Below are 27,417 nucleotides of genomic sequence, written 5' to 3'. Positions count from 1 at the left end.
CGAGCTCACAGGGATATATCAAATCGACATATGAATGAAAGCTATCATTGTTAATAGACAAAACGTCATCGATATATCTAAAAGTCGAATTGAAGGTAACAGCGAGAGATTTTTTCTTCTCACGTAGAAGTTTTTGAATAAATATGTTATAATTAAATTTCCTTACTAAACGTGCATTTCACAACATTTATCTAGCTATTCATAAAATGGGTTCAAGCTGTCACTTTGTTCCGGTTTTATTTTTAGACTAGTCTTGTCGGGTCAACCATCGAAACGATGTCCCATAAGAAGGAGGAGCATTCATATAACATGTTGAATATTCAGTAAATCCTTTTGTTGTGATATCAAACAATATCTAAATAAATAGCAAAATAAAACACATTAAAAACTTCATTTTAATTATTAACAAGGCGAAAAACAAAAACCGGAAATGCGTTTTCTTCATAAAATCTTCGGGACTACTTTTACACCCTAAAGAATAAATAAAAGCCATTTATTAAATAATTAGGCTATTTCCATACACCAAATTCACAATGAAGATCCTTGGTGATCGTCTTTAAAAAAACACATTTAGTAAGATACTTGAAGAAAAACCAACGTATAACGATAAATCAGCGAACATCAATATCGGACATCGCGGGACTACATTTACACCCATCCAGATCCCAACACACACAGAGAGAGAGAGAGAGAGAGAGAGAGAGAGAGAGATATTTCCAAAATGATATAATAAAAAACATGTAGATCTATGACAGTATGTCATGTAGGCTTTAAACATGTAACAGAACATAATATATTATCATTCTGTCTTTAATGTCTCTTCCATTGCAGCATACTGTGCCTTGAGTTCTGCCATTTTAAGTCCGATTGTTCGAGTCACTTCCTTTTTCTGATTCTCATTTAATTCATTTAAAAAGTTCTCATACATTTGAATTGTTTGTGCAACAGCTTCTGCAGCCTCTTTCATGTCTTCTGAGAAATACACCGTGTTCATGCTGTCTTGCTTTAAAAGAAATGAATACTTATGTTACGAATAAAGGTATTAATAAAGCATTACTGCTGTTAGTACATGAATAGATAATTTTGCTTTGATATAATTCATATAAGAACTAGTTCTAATTGTAACGGGGACCGTTACATATGTTCCCCAAACCTCCCCCAATTAAAAAGTGATGTCATTGTAAACCTATAGCAAAAAATCATTTTATTTAAGCCTTTAATTACACGTAGTGCGTTTAATATGGTCATTTCAGTACCAAAAAATGAATGAAAGTAATGCACGTGCATACACGCGCACGCGAGTATGATTCTATATTTTTGTTGATATCATTCAACAGGCATTTGTATCATATGCCCACAATATCAATTTCATAACGTTTCCATCAAATATAAGAAAGTTGTAGTGATTTTAAAATCGTCCAATCAGAATTCAGCGCACGTGCATGCAGGTGCTGAGCAGTAGTTTTAACCACAACAATTTGGAAGGAGTACCAAGACACAACTAGAACCTCAAAATCAAAAGAATTTGATAAAAAAAAAACAATGTTATCGTCCTTTAAAAAATTAAGTTTTGAAAGTCAAAGCATGCGCATGTGTGTTGGCATTTTTTTATTACACCAACATATAGATACAGATATTATCTACCTATGCTGTGAATATCAACTCATTCGCTTCGATCATGAGAGAGTTACAGACGTTTTAGTATTATCCAATCAAAATGAAATGCACGTGCAGATTGGTAATTTTGACCATGCAGATCAGTTAAGGATCTTGATACCTACCTATGATATGAGTATCAAACCATTTCAAAGAACAACAAAAAGGTTAGACTGATTACATAGTTAGTGTACGAAAATTGTGATGCACGTGCATGCGCATGAACGCGCATGTAGGCAAAATGAATATCATTTTTTACATCTACAAATGATATACTATCATCCTATCAAGGTTTCATATCGATCCCTTGAGAATTCCGATTTCGTAAATTTTGTACCAAAATTGCAATGCACGTGTACGCACATGCAGACAAAATGACTATCGTTCTGCACATCTACAAACGCTATACTATCATCCTGGAAAGTTTCATACTGATCCCTTTTGTAATTTCTGAGAACACTCCCGGACACAAAAGTACCAGAGAAAAATAATAATAACTAGAAACTCATTACTAGTAATGAGTAGGTCTTCCGATATACTACTTCCTGTCGAGATAATTAACGACTGAAAAGAAAATATCCATCCATCTCTGAGAAATCGTGTCGACAAAAAAAGTGGAAACTCTATTTAACAAGTGAAAAGTCTTATTTTCCGAATTACTTTCCTGTTGTCTTTATTCACTTCCGGTGATGACCGGAAGAGCTCCAATCGAATAAATATTTCATTCTACACCTTAATAATTCTCAACTTTCGACAAAAATACCCATGTTTGAGACAGCTTCCGGTTTTTCGGTCGGCACTTCCGGTGGACATATTTTACATGAACAAGACCTAATCATCATGCATATTAGCCGCAATATCTGTCAAAACAAAAAAAAAACTTACATTTTTTATATCGCTTCCTGTCACGACCGAAAGTGATGGCTACGTACGATTTTCACAAGATGCAAACACACTGATGACTGACTATCAGTCTTGAAAACTTGAGACTTCAGTCGTTCATATTTGCAGAGTATTAGCTTGAACAAATTCTCATTTTGAAGACTGCAAATCTCGCGATGTTAGATTTCACCAAAATATTTTACGTTACTCTAGACATTTGCAATGTCAATAACATACAAGAAAATCATTTGTAATACTCCAAATACAAGCGAGATTTAAGGCCAAGTCAAAAACTCAATTTTTCCAGTTTTTCTCTTAAAACCGGAAGTTACCGTTTTTGATTCCGGTAGGATCAACATATTTCAAAAGAACAAGAATGAAACAATAAACTAATGTTCATTCTGCGTCAAAAGAAAAAAATCTGAAATTTTCGATTTCTTTGATCACATCCGGTGAGGTCCGGAAGTGACGGCTGACAGAGTTAACCATATTCGACAAACCTACTTGTCATGATCTATCATTCCTGAAAGTTTGGTGCCTTAATCTTTAACCGTTTCCGAGATCTCCCGCGGACATGATCTCTTCTTAAAAAAAACGGAAATTGGACATATCTGACGACCGGAAGTGAATTTTCAAAAAATGGAAAAAAAAAACTCCCCGGGGTATTTTCATTCTCTATCATCCCTGAAAATTTCAAAAAAATCCATCCAGCCATCTCTGAGAAATCGTGCCGACAAAAAAAGGGGGGGGATAATAATAATAAAAATAATCATGTTTGAGACTACTTCCGTTTTTTTCGGCCGGCACTTCCGATTAACATAGTTTTTATTAACATGACCTACCTAACATATTGGTCGAAATATCTATAGAAATAAAAAAAAAAAAAAAACTTGAAAAATTCACTTCTTACATCGCTTCCTGCCGCGACCGGAAGTGACAATGACGTACGATTTTCACATGATGCAAATGAGCTGAGGAGTGACTATCAGTCCTAAAAGTTTTAGACTTCACTTGCTTACTGTTGCTGAGCAATTTCGTAAACAAAATCTCATTTTGAGGACAGGAAATCGCGCGACCGGAAGTAGATTTTACAAAGATATTTGACGTTACTTTAGATATTGTCAGTGTCAGTAACATGTTTGAAAATTATTTCAAATACTTCATTCACAAGCGAGATTTATGGGAAATAAAAACGTCCAATTTATTTCGATTTTCTCTTATAACCGGAAGTTGTCGTTTTTGTTTCCTGTGGTACTTACATATTTCGAAACTGCAAAGAGATGCAATAAAGTGATGCAAGTTTTTATAAAAAAAAAAAAAAAAAAGAAAAGTTGAAATTTTCGATTTCTTTGATCACTTCCGGTGACGACAGGAAGTGACGGCGGACGTGCTTAACCCAAACTGGCTCGCCTACTCCTTAAGGTCTATCACTCCTGTAAGTTTGGTATCTTAATCTTTTACCGTTTCTGAGATCTCACTCGGACAAAATATTTTTTGGAAAAAAACGGAAATCGGACATATCTGACGAACGGAAGTGAATTTCGAAAAAATGAAAAAAAAAATCTAAAGGTATTTTTATTCTCTATCATCCCTGAAATTTTCAAGAAAATCCATCCAGCTATCTCTGAGAAATCGTCAGCAGTGATTATTTTTGTTTTTCAAACTACCACCCCTCCTTTTGAATACTTATCATTTCCATTAGTGGAACTCTTCAAATTAAAGGCGCGTAAAGTTGTGCTACCGGGACAACATACGTAAACATTACTTAGGCATACGTAATATAAATTTTGGTATCGAATACATATTATAACCGACTGCAAACCACGACACTGATTAAAATTCTAAAGGCAAAAGGAATTGATTATTCTTACAAGAAAACAGACGAACTTATTAAACTATGTGAAGGAGTGCAGGTACCAAATCTGCCAAATCTGACCGATATAAAGCATCAGTCGCAAGAAGAACTGTGAAGGGAAAAACCAATTCATGCACATCCGACACAATAACTTTTCTTGTAATTAATGGGATTCATATGTTATTAAGATTATTCTGTCAGATTATGAAGACATTCTATTTTATACAATTTGGACAGGTTCATATGGCATGAACTTTGTAATCGTTAATGCCCCCCCCCCCTCTCTCTCTCTCTCATTTTCAAATATTTTAGTATAAGTTATATACTTGCCAAACTGCATTTTTAAAGACGTTTATAACACTAATTAACACAACAAATGCGTTTCTAAACTGCATCTAAGCTATTTTGAAAATTACAAAATATTGATTGACTTAGGACAGAGAACATCGTTGTTTGGAATTTTTATAATAGGTGTAGTGGAGTTTAAAAAAAAAACATATAACATCCTTGATAAACTAGTGTTAGTATATTTTTAAAATACAGTTTGACCAATGGCTATTTTATTTAAAAGTTCACCATATACTTTAACTTTAAAAAAAAAAAAGCGGGGGGGGGGGGGGGGGTTGCTATGAACGTTTCGTTTATGTCCCAGTAATCTCGCACTTGCTCGCGAGACTTGTGCATTTTCTTACCAATGACGCACAAGAGTCATCAAAGCGCGATAACTCTAATGTGCTGGTAATGAGAAGTATTGGGAAAAATTAGCGACATTTTCCTCAAATTGGGAAAAATCATTCAAAGTAAATTAAAATGGTAAAGATGCATAAAATAATCAAATAACAAGGTTTATTTCAGATCTGATTTAAAATCATAAAATAAATCATTATTTAACATTAAATATGTATTGGAAGTCACACCTTGTATAGATATTATTTACTTTTTCTAAAAAAAAAAATACTTATTGTCTAATTTCATAAAGAAAATAATAAATTATTAATTCACCAGCATTTGTACCCATAATCTTGTAAATATTATATTAATAATCAAGTTTCAAGAATGTCTCTCCTGTTTGTATTTTTCGGATTTTAGTAAAACCCTATACTGTTGGCCACTTCCTGTTATTAGCCTGACCCTACATATAATGGTGGTCAAACTAAATTGTCAACAATATTGGCTTAATGTGTATCTGGAAACTATATACTTCGCTGCATATCTGCTTATATGGATGCCTCTATTGTTTTACATATTCTTTACAAAACCCTTTGCATGTGCAGTGGTTTGGAGAATAAAACTGAAGAAAAAAACGTATTTACTCTTTGTCAGCAATATACGGTAACCTTTTTTTTAATTGGCCTAATTTCCCTAGATTTGAAATTGGGAAAAACATATATATATAATTGGGAAAAACAGCTAATTTTAGTGAGGGGAAACAGCTGAATATCGGTGGCATTTTGGCCTCAAAAAAATCACTGGGTGGGAAAAAAAAGAATAATAACTAGATGCGATCTCGTTGCGAGCAACGAGTGGGTCTTCCGTCCAATTTTAGATGTGATGAGATAAGAATTTGACTGAGATTTTCGTTCATAAATAATGATACAAATATACTGTCTAGACATACAATTTTAAGCTTCGCTAATGTTTTATAAATATTGATCATTTAAGTGTTATAAATTAAAGACTCTCTGCCCCTCTCGGCCACTAATTAAAGGGGTCAGCCTTTTTTCGAGAAAAAAGTTAATAATGTTATTTACTGCGATACAAATTCGACTGATCAGGCGAGTCATGTCGCCCAGAGGCCTATTTTTTTTATATCATTCTAGATATATCTCGCAAAACTGAATAAATTTTGTTCTACATGTCCTATCAAAATTTTCTTGAGAAAAAAGTTATTAATTGCTACATTTATCAGACTGTTAAGGCGAGTCATAAGGCCCGTGGGCCTTTTTCTTGATATCGTTTGAAAGATCTTGCAAAACTGAACAACTTTTGTTCTACATATGTCTTATCAAAAGTTTCTCGACAAAAAAGTTATTGATTGTAACACTAATCAAACTGTTCAGGCGAGCCATGAGGCCCGTTCGCCTTTTTCATGATGTTGTTCGAAAGATCTTGCAAAACTGAACAACTTTTGTTCTAGATGTCTTATTAAAAGTTTCTTGACAAAAATGTTATAGATTGCAACAATAACCCAACTGTTCAGGTGAGCCATGAGACCCGCAGACCTATTTCTTAACATCGTTAGTTAACGCTTGCGAAACTGAACAACTTTTGTTCACCTTGTCTTGTCAAAAGTTTCTCGAGAAAAAAGTTATTAATGTTATTAATTGCGATACAAACTCGACAGCCTCATGCCCGGAGGCCTAGTTTTTGATATCATTAGATAGATCTTGCAAAACTGAACAACTTTTATTCTACATGTCTTATCAAAAGTTTAGTGAGAAAAAAGTTAATCATTGTAACAAAAATTCAATGGTTCAGGCGAGCCATGAGACCCATTTCTTGATATAGCACGAAAGATCTCAATAAACTGTACAACTTTTGTTATATATGTCTAAACAAAATATTTACGAGTAAAAAGTTATGATTTAAAACGTGGAAAAAAATTGGGCACTCTTTTAAACTCCATTTTCGACCCCTACCGAGCTTCCATACTAGGCACTTCTGGAAATTTTGAAAACCCAGGTGCACAACATGTCGTCTAACATCACTGAAAATTTCAGCACTCTAGCTTTTATCGTTTTTGAGATTTTGGACAGACAAAATGGTCATCTGAAAATCCACAAAAGGGGGATAACTTCCAACTGGAAGTTATTTTTCAAAAATTGAAATGGCGGTACAAACTTCAAATGGCAATGCATCAACCCTGAAAATTTGAAGCAAATCGATCCAGCCATCTCCGAGAAATCTTCTGCATAAAATCGGTAAGGAAAAAAAAAAGAATAATAACTAGACACGATCTCGTTGCGAGCAACGAGTAGGTCTTCCGTCCGATTTGTTGATGCACTCGGAGTTTAAAAAAAAAAAAAAAAGACAAATGAGTCCCAATTTAGTTTCCGACTTTAAGACACTTTAGATATAATCAATTTTTCATATCATAAGCTTCTGAAGCAAAGTTGCGGTGAAATTCGTTTGAAATTCGACTCTCCAGGCGAGCCATAAGGCCCGCGGGCCTATTTCTTGATGTCATTTGTTAGCCCTCTATAGACTCAACAACTTTAGTCCTATATGTCTTTACAAAATATTTACCTGTAAAAAGTTATTGAGATCGACCGATATCGACAAAAAATTGACTCTACAGGCGAGCCATTAGGACCATAGGCCTATTTCTTGATATCAATCGATAGATCTCGATAAACTGAACAACTTTTGTTCAATATGTCCTTACAAAATATTTACCAGTTACAAGTTTTTGAAATCGACTGATATCGACAAAAATCGACTCTACAGGCGAGCCATGAGGCCCACAGACCCATTTTTTGATATTGATCGATAGGTTATGACACATTGAACAACTTTTGTTCAATAATGTTTTTCAAAAAATATGTCGTTTTAAAGATATGAGGCATCAAATATTTACGATTTTGGCCCTTAAAATCTCTAATTACGTAACATATGACCTACTTTTTGATTTGATAAAATCAAGCTCGTTGAGATGAACATTTCCGCTTCTACAACTTATTATAAAATATTAATAGTTTCTGAGATATTCTCAAAAACATTTGGACCCTTCTGAACCCCTAATTTAAAGGACCAGCCCGTTTTGCTTGATATCGTAAGAAAGACCTTGTCATTTTAAACATTTTTTGCTCAACAAGTATTTAGAAATTCTTTACCGTTCTCGAGTTATCTCTACAAGAAATATTTAGGGGCCAAACTGTAGCTCCCTAACGGGGCCACATAGGGAAAAAACGAAATGTACATATTGTTTAGATTATCATTCTGAACAACTTTTGTTCAATAATGCTTTTCAAAATATTTGTCGTTTTCAAGATATGAGGCGTCAATTATTTATGATTTTGGCCCTTAAAATCCCTTATTACGTAACATATGACCTACTTTTTGATTTGATAAGAACAAGCTCGTTTAGATGAACATTTCCGCTTCAATGACTTATTACAAAATATTAATAGTTTCTGAGATATTCTCATAAACCTTTGGACCCTTCTGGGGCCCTAATTTAAAGGGTCAGCCCCTTTTGCTTGATATCGTAAAAAAGGTCATGACATTTCAAACATTTTTTGTTCAACAAGTATTTAGAAATTCTTTACCGTTCTCGAGTTATTTCTAGAAGTAATTTTTAGGGGCCAAACTGTAGCTCCCTAACGGGGCCACATAGGGTAAAAACGAAATATGCATATTGTTCAGATCATCATTCTGAACAACTTTTGTTCTTTATTGCTTTTCAAAATATTTGTCGTTTTCGAGATACAAGGGGTAAAAAATTTATGGTTTTGGCCCTTAAAATCCCTTATTACGTAACATATGACCTAAATTTTTATATGAATAGATTTGGATTGTTGAGATGAACATTTTTTGTTCTTTGACTTATACCAAAATATTAACGATTTTTGAGATATTTGATCTAGACTTTGAGCCCTTCTAGATCCCTAATTTAAGGGGTTAGCCCCTAAATCTTGATATTTTCGAAAAGATCTCGTAAATGTGCACAACTTTTGTTCTACATGTCTTAACAAAATATTTGCAAGAAAAAAGATATTGGAGATCAAAGGTCAAAAATCGCCGAAATCGGCGAAAAATTTTGGCATCCATTTTTTCAGGTCCAGGCGAGCGTTTAGGCAAATCGCCTCCGGTAAAATCGAATCCCCCACAAATCTTCTAAAATGTTTACTCTATCTTGTGTAGAAATTTCAAGACTCTAGCTTCAAAACTAACGGAGAAGATGTGTGGACAACAAGGCCCTTCAAAAAGTCACTAAAAGAGAGATAACTCCTGACCGGAAGTGACGTCAAGCACGAAATTTTGCAAGCAAAGTCTCGTCACCAAAAGACATCTTTCCTGAAAATTTCGTGAAAATCGATCGAGAAATGGCTGAGAAAAACGCGTGTACTACCAAGGAAAATAATAATAATAATGAAGAAGAAGAACGCGAACAATAATAGTAAGGTCTTCCGCAGGAGACGGAAGACCTTAATAATTTTAAGAAAAGTGAAAAATCAACAATAGAATAATAGAAGGGTCTTCCGCTGAAGACGGAAGACTCTAATAATAAACAGTACAATCACTATAAGGTCTTCCATCTGAAACGGAAGACCTTTTAAAATAAGAAACAGAGTAAAAACAATATGTTCCCAAACTTTGTTTGGGGAACATAACTAGTTCTAATTGTAACGGGGACCGTTACATATGTTCCCCAAACCTCCCCCAATTAAAAAGTGATGTCATTGTAAACCTATAGCAAAACATCATTTTATTGTAGCCTTTAATTACACGTAGTGCGTTTAATATGGTCATTTCAGTACCAAGAAATGAAAAAAGTAATGCACGTGCATGCACGCGAGTATGATTCTGCACTTTTGTTGATATCATTCAACAGGTCTCTGTGTCATATACCCACAGTATGAATTTCATATTGTTTTCATCAAATATAAGGAAGTTATAGTGATTTTAATCAGTACAGTTTGCAACTCTTTGATATTCTCATTTACATATATTAAATATTTTAACATGTAAATACAGTGAAATCTTTTCCGTGACAACAATACAATAAACATTGCTCTAAAACAATGTCTCTCTTCTTAGATGACGTCAGTTTTGAAACCCAATTTTGGAACATCTTGATGACATAAGATTAGAACATAACAAATAATTCTCTGATCAGAAATGTTAATGTACGGACTGCATTTATATACATGTAGAATTCAAGGTATCACACCGGTAATTATTTTCACTATATATTACTATAGAGGGGAAAAAATCATTAAAAATCAGTTTACAAAATTGATGCCGAATAACGCAGTCAGACACGTTCTATGTTACCTATCTCGTCTGCCGACACCAGAAAAACAACACCCTACGCGGCATTTTCGAAAAAAAATTACCCGCAAACAAGACTACCCTCAAATCCACGTGTTTTTCACATGTGTGTAAACAGCCGGAGTGCACCTCAGGAAGTAGCCTCAGCTACCAACAGCAAATAGTTCCTTTGTATACACTTGATTATTTCTACAAATTACACAAAATTTCCTAATCAGGGGTACAAAAATTAAGAGAAAAGAAGAAGAGGAAATGAGAAAAATCGTGCAAGGAAAAAAAATATTTCTTTAAATATATGGAACTACAATTGACTAAGTTCATTTTGATTGGACAATTACCGGTGTGATACCTTGAAGACAACTAAATCTTCCTCAAAAAATGTCAAATTTGCACAGCAGGTGCCCGTTTCATTCATCAATAGTATACCCCATGCACACAACGATCGGAGCAAGATAACTGACGTAACTGGTGATTTACTTCCCCTGGGGACTATCGTGATTTCTGCCTGTTTCATCAGTGAAATATGAGGCGCGTGTGGTACTTTTTAAATTGAAATAACTTTGTATAAAATCAAGATATTTCCGCAAAAATGGTTTCATTGGAAAGAAGAATGATGAAATTTGCTATTTCAATCACTTATTAATCCTAAATTTATTTATATATTTTTTTTAATTGCTAATTATTTCAAATTTCATATGAGTGAGATCTTTGGTTTTGTGAAAATATTCAATTTTCGGTACTATAATGGAATCTGCATCTGGTCAATTTGGTATCCTAGAAGAGCCCATTAATTACGCTTAACAGATTAAACCAAGTTGATACTCACGGGTGATTAGTGTTTCAGATAATGGCCCCCTAATCTGGCAGGGGTTGTGCGTATTTAGCCTTTCTTCAAAGCAGGGGTAACACATTAAGAAGACTAAATACTGATTAAAACAAATAAATAAGACTAAAGTCTGACTGGATAATATGACGTTTTTAAACGTGTACACAAATCATACAGAATCATCCATGTAACTGTTCATTACAAAAAATTTAAGCTAAAACATTTCCTAAATTTTGGTTCTAAAGAAGATGTAGGTCAAATATCAAGGGCGCTAGGTATAGTGACGTTGAATTGCAAGTGTTCAAAATGCTCAAAACGGTAAGAATATCTAGTGACAAACTTGATATGCAGGACAGAACACAAATTTTTGGTCAACGCTTTAGAAGCCGGCAATAGAATTATGGCCTACGCCGTCAGAGCCTTGATATCCTGCTACGGAGGGGACTGTCGTAAATCGTGCCAGAAATATTACCTCGCGTGTTGAGCCCTTAAAACGAATAATTTGATATCTTCTGTGTTAAGGAGACATTTTGATGTTCATATGAGTGACCTTGACGGGCATTTACCATGAATTATCTGAATTTCTCTTTATGACATAAAATTAAAAATAAAATAAAATTTCTAAACTCTACGCAGAAATACGAAATCTCTTAATTGGGTTAATTTACAATAAGGGCATTGAATCAAGAAGTCATAGAGTTATGTATGATGCTTATGAATGTCAAGGAAAGTCCATCTAACAGTTGCGCAAGGCAGGAGGAGGGGGGTGGGGTTGTGCAATATGCGTATTGTAAAATCGATGTGAAATTTTGATACGTCTTTTGGATGTGTTAAGTGTTAAAACCGCCGGTGTATGCTATGTAGATGGGTGTTTATACAAATATTTACGATTTTCTAGCTGTATAAGACAAAAAATACGTTGTTGATACGTATTTAGATGTAATTGAAATTTCGCATTGTGTATTGCGTCATGTTTCTTGAATGACCTATTAAAACACCGTTTTGTTTTTCAAACCTCTTGTTTTGATATCCAGTGCTGATTTTGAGCCGATGAAAAGGGAAAGGACTGAGAAAAACGGGAAATTCTGAAATTCACGACTTCCTTCAAGGTATCACACCGGTAATTATTTTCACTATATATTACTATAGAGGGGAAAAAATCATTAAAAATCAGTTTACAAAATTGATGCCGAATAACGCAGTCAGACACGTTCTATGTTACCTATCTCGTCTGCGGACACCAGAAAAACAACACCCTACGTGGCATTTTCGAAAAAAAAAATTACCCGCAAACAAGACTATCCTCAAATCCACGTGTTTTTCACATGTGTGTAAACAGCCGGAGTGCACCTCAGGAAGTAGCCTCAGCTACCAACAGCAAATAGTTCCTTTGTATACACTTGATTATTTCTACAAATTACACAAAATTTCCTAATCAGGGGTACAAAAATTAAGAGAAAAGAAGAAGAGGAAATGAGAAAAATCGTGCAAGGAAAAAAAATATTTCTTTAAATATATGGAACTACTATTGACTAAGTTCATTTTGATTGGACAATTACCGGTGTGATACCAGAAGCGACATTTCAAATCAAAGAATGATTACATCGCAAAGATGGTTTGATATTAATCTTAAATCCAAATGACACTTTCTTAAACTCATCACATTATGATTGGTTCATTGCCCCCTACCTCCACTGAAAGCTGTACCCCCTAGTGGCACACACTAAAATGGAAGTTTTCACCATTTATTTGACGTGAAATTTCGGAAATCATGGAAGTACTTGCTACAGTGTTATGTGCAGAAATCATGCGTATTAGTTATATTATGTGGAATGGCAGTATAATTGAAAATTTCACCAAATATCGATCAAATTTCCACCCTTATGGGTGGTTGCCGAATATTGTTGAAGTGTTCACCTATTTCTAACACAAACTGCGAGGTAGGAAACAAATAAGTGTAAGCGGGGACATCACTGTGTTCTGTCGTATATGTTAATATAAAAATAGTTTTATCTCTATAGCTGTAACCAAGCTAAATATGTCAACTTGTCTAGTAAAACACGCTTCGAATTCCGTACCCCCTAAGGTCACTATTCCGCACCCCCAAATGTGGGGTTGTACACGGTGTATATATTTGTATGTAAAATTTTGATCCCCTACTGTGGCCTCATCTTACCCCCGGGGACCATGATTTTTACAAACTTGAATCTGCACTATGTCAGGAAGCGTTTCCTGCAAATGTAAACTTCTTTGGCCTAATGGTTCTTAAGGAGAAAATTTTAAAAGATTTTTTTTAATTTATTAGTTTATGTAAAACTTTGATCCCCTATTGTGGTCCCATCCTAGCCCTAGGGGTCATGAGTTTAACAAACTTGAATCTGGACTATGTCAGGAAGCTTTTGTGTAAATCTCAGCTTTTCTGGCTCAGTGCTTCTTGAGAAGAATTTTTTACAAGACTTTTCCTATATTTGTATGTAAAACTTTGATCCCCTATTGTGGCCCCATCCTACCCCCAGGGGCCATGATTTGAACAAACTTGAATCTGCACTATGTCAGGAAGCTTTCATGTAAATTTCCACTTTCCTGGCCCGGTATGTTAGAAAGCTTTCATGTAAATTTCCACTTTCCTAGCTCAGTAGTTTTTGAGAAGATTTTTAAACATTTTCCTATATATTTGTATGTAAAACTTTGATCCCCTATTGTGGCCCCATCCTATCCCCGGAGGCCATGATTTGAAAAAACTTGAATCTACACTATGTCAGGAAGCTTTCGTGTAAATATCAGCTTTTCTGGCTCAGTGGTTCTTAAGAAGAAGATTTTTAAAGATTTTTCCTATATATTTGTATGTAAAACTTTGATCCCCTATTATGGTCCCATCCTACTCCCAGGGCCATGATTTGAACAAACTTAAATCAGCACTATGCCAGGAAGTTTTCATGTAAATTTCAACTCTGGCTCGTTGGTTCTTAAGAAGATTTTTTGATTTTCCCTATGTATGACTATTATGACCCCACCCTCAGATCAAAACCATCTACCCCTGGGATCATCAAATTTACAATTTTAGTAAAGGACTATCTGCTCTTTCTAAATATCCATTTAGTTTCAATTTAGTATCAACAGCACTAGAGAAGATGTTATTTAAGTGTTTTACACATAAACACGATATACCAAGTTTGGTCAGAACCCTTACCCCAGTGAACATAAAATTCTTAATTTTGGTAGAGGTCTTCCTGCTCTACATCACTATGCATTTAGTTTTTCTTACATGTGTGCAGTTCTTAGGAATATTTTTGAAAATTGGTAAATTTTGGACAGTTTTTGCCCTGCCCCATGGGCCCCAGGAGTCCTGAAATTTACAATTTATGTCTCCCTTGTCCAAAAGATACTTCATACCAAATTTGAAAAGAATTGGAATACTGGTTATCAAGAAGAAGTTAACAAGAGGCCCACAGGGCTTATCGGTCACCTGAATACTAGTGAAAAAGTATCACTACTTCCATGGGCTATGAAATCTAGAAAAAAAAATTCTGTTCTGAATATCTAAGCTAAAACAAGATGTGTTCTTCAAACTTCAATGCCCTCAAAAGTGCATACACTGATGAAAGGCTTTAAAGAATAGGTGTATTAACATTAAAACATCTGCAAGTATGCATTTAGATTTTATACAGTATCAGCAAACTTACACATAAATACTATATACTAATTTTGGCCCTACCCTGGGGTCAGTACCCTTACTCTGAGGATCATCAAATTAACAATTTTGGTAAAAGACTACCTGCTCTATCCATTTAGTTTCAATTTAGTATAAATAGCACTAAAGAAGATGTTATTCAAGTGTTTTACACATAAACACTACATAACAAGTTTGGCCCCGCCCTGGGGTCAGAACCCCTACCCCGGGGATCATGAAATTTACAATTTTGGTAGAGGCCTTCCTGCCCTACATCACTATGCATTTAGTTTTTCTTACACATGTGCAGTTTTAGAGAAGAAGATTTTTGAAAATTGGTCAATTTTTACCCCGCCCCTAAGGCCCCAGGGATGCAGGAATCCTGAAATTTACAATTTATGTTCCCCTTGTTCTAAATATGTTTCATACTAGATTTGAAAAGAATTGGAATGATAGTTATCAAGAAGAAGTTAAAAACGTCTATTGTTTACACATTTGATAACTGACAATTTTGGTCCCACCCCGATACCAAAACGCCTACCCCTGGGACCATCAAATTTATAATTTTGGTAAAGGACTACCTACTCTTTCTAAATATCTATTTACTTTCAATTTAGTATCAATAGCATTAAAGAAGATGTTATTTAAGTACGTGTTTTACACATAAACACTATATAACAAGTTTGGCCCCGCCCTGGGGTCAGAACCCCTACACCGGGGATCATGAAATTTACAATTTTGGTAGAGGCCTTCCTGCTCTGCATTAATATGAATTTAGTTTTTCTTATATGAGTGGTTCTTGAGAAGAAGATTTTTGAAAATTGGTCATTTTGGGGCAGTTTTTGCCCCGCCCCTAAGGCCCCAGGGGTGCAGGAATCCTGAAATTTACAATTTATGTTCCCCTTGTTATAAATATGTTTCATACCAAATTTGAAAAGAATTGGAATGATAGTTATCAAGAAGAAGTTAAAAATGTCTATTGTTCACACATTTAATAACTGACGATTTTGGCCCCACCGTCATACCAAAACCCCTACCCCTGGAATAATCAAATTTACAATTTTGGTAAAGGACTACCTGTTCTTCCTAAATATCTATTTACTTTCAATTTAGTATCAATAGCATTAAAGAAGATGTAATTTAAGTGTTTTCCACATAAACACTATATAACAAGTTTGGCCCCGCCCTGGGGTCAGAACCCCTACCCAGGGAATCATGAAATTTACAATTTTGGTAGAGGCCTTCCTGCTCTACATCACTATGCATTTAGTTTTTTCTTACATGTGTGTGGTTCTTGAGAAGAAGATTTTTGAAAATTGGTCAATTTTGGGCAGTTTTTGCCCCGCCCCTAGGGCCCCAGGGGTGCTGGAGTCCTGAAATTTACAATTTATGTCCCCCTTGTCCCAATGATGCTTCACACCAAATTTGAAAAGAATTGAACTGGTAGTTATTAAGAAGAAGTTAAAAATGTTTAATTGTTAACGCACGACGGACGACAACCAATTGCAACAAGAGGCTCATGGGCCACATCGCTCACCTGAGTCACCTTGGTCCATATCAGAAGATTTTCCATATCTATTTGCATGTAAAACCGTAGTCCCTATTATGGCCCCAAACCTTTCCCTGGAGGCCATGGTTTTTGCAAACTTGAATCTACACTATGTCAGAAAGCTTTCATGTAAATGTGAACTTCTTTGGCCCAATGGTTTTTGAGAAGAAGATTTTTAAAGATTTTCCCTATATTTTGTATGTAAAACTTTGATCCCCTATTGTGGCCCCATCCTACCCCAGGGGGGGGGGGGGGGGCATGATTTTAACAAACATGAATCTGCACTATATCAGAAAGCTTTCATATAAATCTCAGCTTTTCTGGCTTAGTGGTTCTGAGAAGAAGATTTTTTAAAGATTTTTCCTATATATTTGTATGTAAAACTTTGACCCCTATCGTGGCCCCATCCGACCCCCGGGGGCCATGATCTTAACAATTTATAATCTGCACTATATCAGGAAACTTTCATATAAACCTTAGCTTTTCTGGCTCAGTGGTTCTTGAGAAGAAGATTTTAAAAGATTTTTCCTATAAATTTGTATGTAAAACTTTGATGCCCCCCTTGAGGCCCCATCCAATCCCCGGGGTCCATGATTTTAACAATTTATAATCTGCACTATATCAGGAAGCTTTCATATAAACCTCAGCTTTTCTGGCTCAGTGGTTCTTGAGAAGAAGATTTTAAAAGATTTTTCCTATAAATTAGTATGTAAAACTTTGATGTCCCCCTTGAGGCCCCATCCGACCCCCGGGGGCCATGATCTTAACAATTTATAATCTGCACTATATCAGGAAGCTTTCATATAAACCTCAGCTTTTCTGGCTCAGTGGTTCTTGACAAGAAGATTTTAAAAGATTTTTCCTATAAATTTGTATGTAAAACTTTGATGTCCCCCTTGAGGTCCCATCCAATCCCCCGGGGTCCATGATTTTAACAAACTTGAATCTGCACTATATCAACAACAACAACAACAAAAACGAAGAAAAAAAACACAAAAAAAACTTTGACCCCCTATTGTGGCCCCATCCAATCCCCGGGGGCCATGATTTTAACAATTTAGAATCTGTACTATATCAGGAAGCTTTCATATAAATCTCAGCTTTTCTGGCTCAGTGGTTCTTGGGGAAAACATTTTTAAAGATTGTTCCTATATATTTGTATGTAAAACTTTGACCCCCTATTGTGGCCCCATCCGACCCCCGGGGGCCATGATTTTAACAATTTAGAATCTGTACTATATCAGGAAGCTTTCATATAAACCTCAGCTTTTCTGGCTCAGTGGTTCTTGGGAAGAAGATTTTTAAAGATTTTTCCTATATATTTGTATGTAAAACTTTGACCCCCTATTGTGGCCCCATCCGACCCCCGGGGGCCGTGATTTTAACAATTTAGAATTTGCATTATATCAGGAAGCTTTCATATAAATCTCAGCTTTTCTGGCTCAGTGGTTCTTGAAAAGAAGATTTTTAAAGATTTTTCCTATATATTTGTATGTAAAACTTTGATCCCCTATTGTGGCCCCATCCGACCCCCGGGGGCCATGATTTTAACAATTTAGAATTTGAATTATATAAGGAAGCTTTCATATAAATCTCAGCTTTTCTGGCTCAGTGGTTCTTGAGAAGAAGATTTTTAAAGATTTTTCCTATATATTTGTATGTAAAACTTTGATCCCCTATTGTGGCCCCATCCGACCCCCGGGGGCCATGATTTTAACAATTTAGAATTTGCATTATATAAGGAAGCTTTCATATAAATCTCAGCTTTTCTGGCTCAGTGGTTCTTGAGAAGAAGATTTTTAAAGATTTTCCCTATATATTTGTATGTAAAACTTTGACCCCCTATTGTGGCCCCATCCGACCCCCGGGGGCCATGATTTTAACAATTTAGAATTTGAATTATATAAGGAAGCTTTCATATAAATCTCAGCTTTTCTGGCTCAGTGGTTCTTGAGAAGAAGATTTTTAAAGATTTTTCCTATATATTTGTATGTAAAACTTTGATCCCCTATTGTGGCCCCATCTGACCCCCGGGGGCCATGATATTAACAATTTAGAATCTGCATTATATAAGGAAGCTTTCATATAAATTTCATCTTTTCTGGCCCAAAATATACAAAATGTTTGTGAAAAATAAAAGAAATCTATCGCATAATGGACTTGATAAATTATATAATGAAAACAGTTATTGCCCTTGGATTCAATTTTTTTTAAAAATATAATACACCGGTTTCGAGATACATCTGAGTTATTTCCCTTTGAAGAATTCTCGTACATAATAAGGTGCGAAACAACTTGTTTACATGTGGAATGGGACAAATAGCCATCACTGCATATACGTGAATGTGTTCAGTAAGTTTCTCATAGGAAGTTTTATCACCCGAATTCGACTGATGCACAAACTAAGTGAGTTGTTGTTGTTTTGCTGTTTTCCACCACATTCAACAATTTTTCAGTTATCTGGTGGTGCCCAGTTTTTATTGGTGGAAGAGAGAACCCAGATACAATGTACCTGGGAAGAAACCACCGACCTTCCGCAAGTAAACTGGGAAACTTTCTCACTTACTGACGCAAGCGAGATTCGAACTTGCACCGACTAGAGGTCATGTGATATTGAGCGCGATGCTCTAACCACTTGGCCACGGAGGCCCCCAACTAAGTAAGTGATAAGTATTCAAGGAGTAAATAAATACATGGAATTCTTATTATATCACGTTATTTAGTTGCTCGTTCGTATCATACCCAGGATATTAATTGCAAATATGACATTGTTTTTATATTTCCACTTTAGTAAAACATTTTGTATTTCCTACATCTACATATTTAAAGAGAAGCCACTTTTGATACATTTTATCGTCTTCCTCACTGAATTTATGTCCACTCTGTAACACTTCAGCATTCAAAGTTCCACTAAATGCACCTCGTACACAGAAGAGCTCTTATCTCAAAACTGGCATATTGGTTACTCATATATATAACTTAGACTTTTGATATATTTTATGGTTAACAAGATTTTTTACAATAACTATTGAGAAAGACTCCAACAAAATTTATGTTCCTGTCATGCATAAATCTTATTATTGACTTTGCAAAATCTTATGATGTCACAGGAGGGTGGATCTACCTTCAACTAAGTTTTAAACAAGAGGTACTGTGAGCAATGCTCATTAAGAATACCCCCTGCTTACCCCAATCTCCCAAAGGGTGTTGTTAATAGGTATAAATTACCTCTTTCCTGAGTGTAAAAATATGGTATGCCTTTGTAGAAGAAAATGGAAGGTATAGTCTGAACACAAATCCATGGCATAAACCTATAATTTTGACCTTGAGATCAAAGGTCAAGGTCATAAAGAGGTCATGAATGTACATGACACATAGCCTCATGGTGATACACCCATGTCTTATGGTATGACTATGTCAAAACCCTATAATCAATTTTGACCTTGAGGTCAAAGTTCAAGGTCATATATAGGTCATGAAGGTACCCAATACATCGTCTCATGGTGATACACCCATGTGTCAAATATGGTATGCTTATGTCAAAGAACAAAGAAGTTATGGCCCGGACACGAATCCATTGTGTAAAAAAAAAAAAAAAAAACCTTTAATTTTGACCTTGGGGTCAAGGTCATATAGAGGTCATGAAGGTACTCGACACATCGTCTCATGGTGATCCACCTGTGTGCCAAATATGGTATGCTTAAGTCGAAGAACAAAGAAGTTATGGCCCGGACACGAATCTGCACAGACAGACAGACGGACAGACAGAGTGATTCCTATATACCCCCTGAACTTCGTCCGGGGGGTATAATAAAAACAAACATTTGTTTTTGTCTTGGTGCACCAGCAAAAATTTGTTAATGGTGCACATGGCGTGGAGTGAGAGGGCTTGATGTAAAATAACGTAAACAAGTTAAGGAGGTATGCTAAATTAAACCTGAGAAATTTGATATGGATGAAAAGTGGAGGACATGTACAACAATATTTTGAAATTGAAATTTTTTAAATTTACTTTATTTAGTCAAAAAATGCAGTTTTAGTCGAAAGCAATTTGAAAAAAAATTAAAACCCCTGCTGGACTCTAACCCGCGATCTACAGTTCAGCAGCCGACATGCTAACCTACTGAGCTACTCAGCTATGCGATAATTTTTTTAATGAAAAGACAAATATTGCTAATATTCATATTTTCATCCATGCTTTAAAAGGAAGTCGACCATTATGACGATGTAAAGAACATCCATAAGGCCAAAATAAAAAATATGTTTGTTTCCGGTCGCCCGACCGACCCTAAATATATCCACCGACCCTAATTTTTTTTTTTCAATTTATCGATGTACGAACTATTACCCGAAATCATTTTGGTACGAGTTAACATTACCGACGACAACAATGGCGGCACATCTTTTAGAAGCTGCTTCGGTGTTGGCAATAAGGTTACATAAATGCCAGCATCAGAACCCCATAAATATTATGACAACTGTCTTGCACAAATCGATATTAAGCGACCTATTCAAGGCACATCACCCACAGAACCGAAAGGTGGGCAGTGTTCGTACGGACGTGAAGTGAGGGCTAGCACAAATGAGACCACGTTCGTAGTCGAACGTTTTTATTCTTTATCTCACACTCGATCCAGTCGCAGTTCCTGCGACATATGAAGAAAAATCACTCTTTTCAACCCAATGCGCCCGTGCACTGATAACTTGTATCAAATATTCAAAGCCACGAGTCATTCAGAAACGAAATTAACTTAACACCTAAACTATCCTTCATACAATGTTTATATATTACTTGTAGTATGTCAACGCACGTAAGTAATTATAAAGAACGATTCGGTGGAAGAATAGGACTTCCACAAGAATATACGTGTACAAAATCACTCAAACCAAGTGCAAGGGTAGTCTTTAGCCTAATAAACATTGTATGAAGTATATACAATGCAATGCTTTTTGTCAAATGTATTGTGTATGTGGTTGAATCGGTCCTACTAAACAGAGTACTTTAGAGTACGCTGGTAAAATTTCATGAGTTAATGCAATCTAACTGCTGTTCGTAGGTGTTCTTACTTTAGTTTAACCTAATAAATATATATCTGGATTATATTGTGTTTGTTTTCATTATTTTAGGAATTATTTTGAAGTACAGTTTACCATTTGATCCCGATCAAATTTAACTACATATTTACATAAAGTACCGGCGCATTACATTTAATTTTCCAAGATTATGCCTTTATCTTATTTTCAAAGTATTAAGTCTTTTTTAGTCAACTGAACAGTGAATTCCATGAAAATAAATCATTCAGTGGTATTTAGATTTACATAAAAATTATATGATTACATCTATGAAGATGAATTCTTTGATGATTGTCGCTGTTGTTTTAAATCAACACTGGATGTGGGTTTTTTTAAAGTCCAGCAATTATTCAATTGATTTGAATCAATAATTGGCCAGTGGACAAAGAAACAAAATATAAAATAAATTGATGAATTGAAAAGGGAGGTTTAAAAAGGCATTAAAACCCCCCAAAAGAGGGGGGACAAGAAAATCAAAGATCATGAATTTCGAATAACTATCAATCATACGTAAAATTAATTACTAATGTAGGCCTAATATGTCAGTCACATTGCTCCAAACAAAATAGTAATAATCGGGATCGGGATGCCATAAATCTTCAATAAATTGAATGTTGTTTTCTGGTCAAAATATCGCTAAAAAACAAATACTTTTGATAAATTTTACAATATTATTTTATAATCATGTTTATTTAAGTGGTATACATACAATTAAATGATTAAATTGCATTCAATTATGAAACTAACGTACTCTAGCGTACTCTGTTTAGTAGTACATGTATACCCATGGTTGAATATTGTGTTTTGGGTAGAAGTAGCCGACACATTGATTACAAACAAATGAAAATGTTTATGAATAAATACATGTAGGAAAGTGTGCACAATTATTTAGCATAATCTGTACCACCTTTAAAAATTTGTACGGTTTCTGCTCCATTTATGATGTCTGACAATTTTAATATACTGAGACATTTATTGTAAATGTATATCAAAACTCAATCACATACTGGGCATTTTTTTCATTTTTATCTATTAAACACATTGTACAACAACTTTAACTATCAAATTTTCATTGAAGGCACATATTTATTTAGAAAAAAAATATTTTAAAAAAATAAAATAAAAAACCTACCTACCGACCCTTTTTTAAAATCGGAGGCAACCTGAAACAAACATATTGTGCCGTTACCTATTTTCGATAGTATCCTAATTTCGATAGGTTATTATTTTTAACGATCATTCGATAATTGTAATGTCATTTTTCGGAATGTTTTCCCCAAAATCAGCATCAGTAACAAGAAGTGTCAGATAGCCAAAAAGATCGAGAATTACGCTTTTCAAAGAGGTAAGACTACAATTCTGTATGCATCTATTCTAAAAACGCCATTTTTCCCAATGCCAAAAAAAACACAATGAAAATCTGATTATTTTCCGTCGAAAACAGCGTCCTATTCACCTATGCTGTCGTCTGATAATAAACTCAATGTTGTGTTCTAAAAATAGATAAGCCTCTCTTTGGGTGAACTATCGGTTCAAGAGAACAGTATGGAAACTCATTATTGTCATAATACCATACGGTTTTTAAAAAATTCTGTTTTAAAATTTGTTTTTATTGATTTCTTGTTTATTTCTTTGCAGATATTTTCCATCCAGAGAGGAAATTATAAGAATTGATGATCCAGAGGCCTTGGGCAATGCTTTCCAGTCGGTAAAATATGGAATGAGTGTCCATGCTGAATTGTTACTGCCAAATGTTTCCAAGTCCCCTAGACAACTTTAAAATATGATAAATGGGCGTAATAACATTGGGCGTGTGTCTTCAGGACCTTCACCACTATTTAAAATTGTTTGAAGTTGCTTTATTTGTTCATTATTTAATGTAATCAATTTGGTCGAAAAAATAAGAATAAAAAAATCATTCTATTTAATGTTGTTTTAACACTAACAGCGTGCCATACTTACTATCGAAAATAGGTGACATCAGTCAAAACAAATTTGATTATGGCGGATCTAACGAAAGTTGAAATGCTACCTGGATTTTGATAGTTTTAAACAAAAAACAGCATATATTCAGTAGATAGAGTTAATTGATTAGAACAGATAAAATTCAGGTGAGAAATAATTGCTGAATATATTAAATATGTAAAAATAGTACTGCACTATCGAAAACCGGTGACACCAGGATATTATTTTTTTTGGCCTAACTAGAAAAATAACCTATTTGAGTTATTTTAAAAGAGTACCGCATGGTATTTGATGAAGGGCAGGAGCAAAGAGAGGTAACTCATTGTGACAAAAAGATAACTTGTATGCGTTATTTTTCTAATAAACATGTTTGCATTATGTCCCTGACTGTTTATTCTGGCTTTCGACTGAGAAAACTTTTTATGCATTATTTCAATCAATACGGAAATGATGAGAGTTTGAAGAGAACAATTTAATGGCGACTTGTTAGATCCCTTCTCCCTATTATATTATACTATCACATATATATAATTATATACCAGTTTGCATTGATCGTGACAAATCCCTGTGGATTTGGGCCAATGAAATGTCTTGTAAACACCCTAGAATGAGATGACCAGTGCTCAATTTTCTCTCTCTAAGACTGCCCAGGAAAGATGAATACTTACAGCATCCTGCATTAGTTCCCTGGCCTCCATAAAACAGTCAGATAGCTCCTCTGTACGCTTTTTGACATCAAGTATACTTAAGTTACAGTACAACATAGCAGGGACTCGATTATAACAAAACATCTTTCGTGAGTATTCCACACGTTTTTTAACGAGCAAATTGCAGGTGCTATAATTGTTAAACTTCCAAGAGAACCGTGAAAATTGTACTAATGTCTGGAAAATTTTCATCCTCGGGATCATGAATATTACCGGAAGTACAGGTTTAACGCTAAACATTGAATCAGGAAGACAAAAATGGGCAATCGGTAAATGTAGTACGACCGAAAGCCGAAACCCGAGAGTCCCATAAAGAAGGTTTTCAGATAACAAAAAGCAGTAAATCTAGTACGTTTTATAAATGACAAGTGGTTAAATGTAGTACGGCCGAAAGTCCTGGATAACGATTTTTGCATGATTTCTCTCTTAATAGTTAATAGAATGACATCAAACGTATTGTGATAACTGTAATTGTGACCTATTAAACAAGAATCATAATATGTTTTACGGCGTGACCGTGTTTGAGGGCGAAGCAAAACAGTTTTGGCATTAGTATATCCTAAACAGGACAAAAACAACCCGAAGTTAGCACGCGGACGGAGCTGTATCAAAGCATCCTAATTTTGGACATTTGATCCGCCTATATATTGAACGCGGGAAATATAACGCAATTGATGTAAACAGTACATTGTGACGTCATATTCAGTGTCGTTATTTAGCAAATTTACAAACATAGCGTTTGAACCACAACAAAAAACATGGCGTTAATCGTGGAGTGATTATATATGATTAAGAAAATAAGATTTACATGCTTTTACGGATTTTATGTGTAACATCTCAGAACGACGTTAACTAGGGTAGACGAGATTCAAAATGGAGGAATACATGTCCACGAGCTAATATTCGAATCGACGCCATTGGTACCAAACTTTTCAAGTTCCATAGGTATGGTTTAATTTTTCATTATTTTCCTATATTTTCCTTTTAAACATGTATATACGTGTTACCTATAGGGAGAGCTCCGCTCTCACGGCCCTCCGGGCCGTGAGAGGGCTTTGCCCTCTAATATGTATACGGTGTGACCGTTGGATCGAGCGAAGCATGTACGTAACTCCGTTTCCCGAGTGATAATCATAATTCCGTTAAGTACGGTAGATTATGCTTCATTTAAAAATATATATTTTGAATGAAATTTCCTTGCGCTAAACACCAGTAATTCATCTCATTAAAGGAGTTTATATGGGGACAGCAGTTTTACATGATCCGCCTATTCATTGAACGCGGGAAATAAAACGCAAGGCGACGTAAACTGTGCATTGTGACGTCACATTTAGCCTCGACTTTTTTCTCTTTTTCAAAGCAAACAATTATAAACAACAATAATACATTCCGTATGCAATGAAAAAGGCCGTTAAAACTAAACAAAATTAACCAATAAATTCAAAATGGTAAAAAAGTAACCGTAATTTTATCGTATATTCTCATTCAAAGAAACTCGTGAACTCGTTCATCTATTTAGTCGTATTACGGTTTTATATGTATTTATTTGCTAAAACCTATTACAATGATAATTGTACTATTCACGTTGAACAAACTGAGTGTTTAAATTACGAATTGCACATCAGTCTTCTATTATTGGCATTCAAAATAAAACACGAATAACTGTTGAAGCAGGTAATGAAAAAATAAATGGCGGCGCCCATATGGATCACGAAAATTTCAGAAAACGTATATAGAGATTATCTCTTTTTCTTTTGCTGATTTTGACTTTTTTCTTTTACATACGTGTTACCTTTAGAGCCTTGCTTCGCGGACGGGCCTTCGGCCCGTCCGAGCTTCGCTCGGTATAAATGCCGAAACCTGAACACGGTCGCCGATCATGCGATCTACCAAAAGTCCGCGTTTAAGCGTTATAGACAATATTGAATCAGACTGAGTTCTAGATCTCTAAGGTAACTTAAATAAATCGCACTTGTATATATGGTGCATTTATATGCGCATTTTATTGTATCACCCTACATATTATTTGTAATTATACATGTGTAGTACACGCACTTTTTTTGCAATATTTCAATCCACTTTGATATACACTATAAATAGTGTGCTTCTCTTTAAATTTCATTTGTTGAAGCATATTCGTTATAGAATTAATTGAATAATTTTTTAGGGAGGATAGTTCTTTATTTTCGGAGTTTTCCTATATTTTGCTAGGCGTATTATCGTCACTACTATCAGAATCATAATTTCCCCCTTCGTAAGCCCGGCATAATATCATATCTTCATCACCGTCAAAGTCTTTTTCAGTTTCCGTCATATTTAGGCTAAATGTTGCGCAAAGTCACCAGTTTCTAGATGTTCTTTATACGCTTTGTTGTAGTATTTTATCTTATCAGACAGTATACCAATTCTTATTTTAACCTTCAGTACATGGCTTTACCACATGAATTTTACTTCAACTGGCACCGAATGATGAAATACATGGTCTTTAAAGGTTGTACAAGCCAAATTATAATTGTTCAAACTAATTTTCTGCTGAATATGTCGATTCGATATATCCTTATGACAAACGGGATAAGCTTTTCCATCGTCAACTTCCCATATTTATTTACCAATATTCCATTATCACCTGCATATGGTGTTTATATCTCTCAACTGATTCGATGCGCAAGAACTTGTTATACGTATGATCAGTTTTTAAATCGATACACGCTACTTGCAAACATATTGATGTTACAGGTGTTTAAACAATCTCGTGTAAAGTCAGCATTTCGCAAATTCTTTGGTCGTTATAATGATCTAGTTTGCCAATACAACCTATCATTGGGTCAAATGCTGTCTGACATGTTTCATACCTATTGTTAGGCAGTTCTTGGCACACTGATTTGACTACGGATTACACCGTTTACCTGATCAAGAGATAGGGTTCACTGGTGGTGTGACCGGTCAACAGGGGATACTCCGTCCTCCTAGGCACACGATTCCACCTCTGGTATATCCAGGGGTCTGTGTTTGCCCAACTCTCTATTTTGCATTCCGTTTAGGAGTAATGAGATTGATGACTGTTAGTTATCTTCGACTTTCATTACCTTCCCCATTTTCCCTTTTCTTAAATGTCTCCCGTTGGAAGCGAAGGCCCTCCTTCGTTTGTACAAACTTGAAATTCCTACACATAGGAATAGCATGTGCTAAGGTTCGTTGAAATTAAACCAATGGTGCTAGAGAATATGAAATTGTGAAAAA

General features: G+C 35.1%; 1 protein-coding gene across 1 annotated transcript; it reads right to left on the bottom strand.

Moving 5' to 3' along the window:
• Positions 1 to 377: 377 nt before the first annotated feature.
• Positions 378 to 24,412, bottom strand: LOC125645737 (uncharacterized). Its single transcript, XM_048871535.2, has 3 exons — positions 24,139 to 24,412; positions 22,642 to 22,668; positions 378 to 1,003 (listed from the first exon to the last, which is right to left on the bottom strand). Exons 1-3 carry the CDS (start codon positions 24,379 to 24,381, stop codon positions 800 to 802), a joined length of 474 nt encoding a protein of 157 aa, XP_048727492.2. The 5' UTR covers positions 24,382 to 24,412; the 3' UTR covers positions 378 to 799.
• Between the last annotated feature and the right edge of the window lie 3,005 nt (positions 24,413 to 27,417).

Source organism: Ostrea edulis, chromosome 4 (genome assembly GCF_947568905.1).
Source record: "Ostrea edulis chromosome 4, xbOstEdul1.1, whole genome shotgun sequence".
Lineage (NCBI taxonomy): Eukaryota > Metazoa > Mollusca > Bivalvia > Ostreida > Ostreidae > Ostrea > Ostrea edulis.
This window is presented reverse-complemented; position numbering and strand designations above follow the sequence as displayed.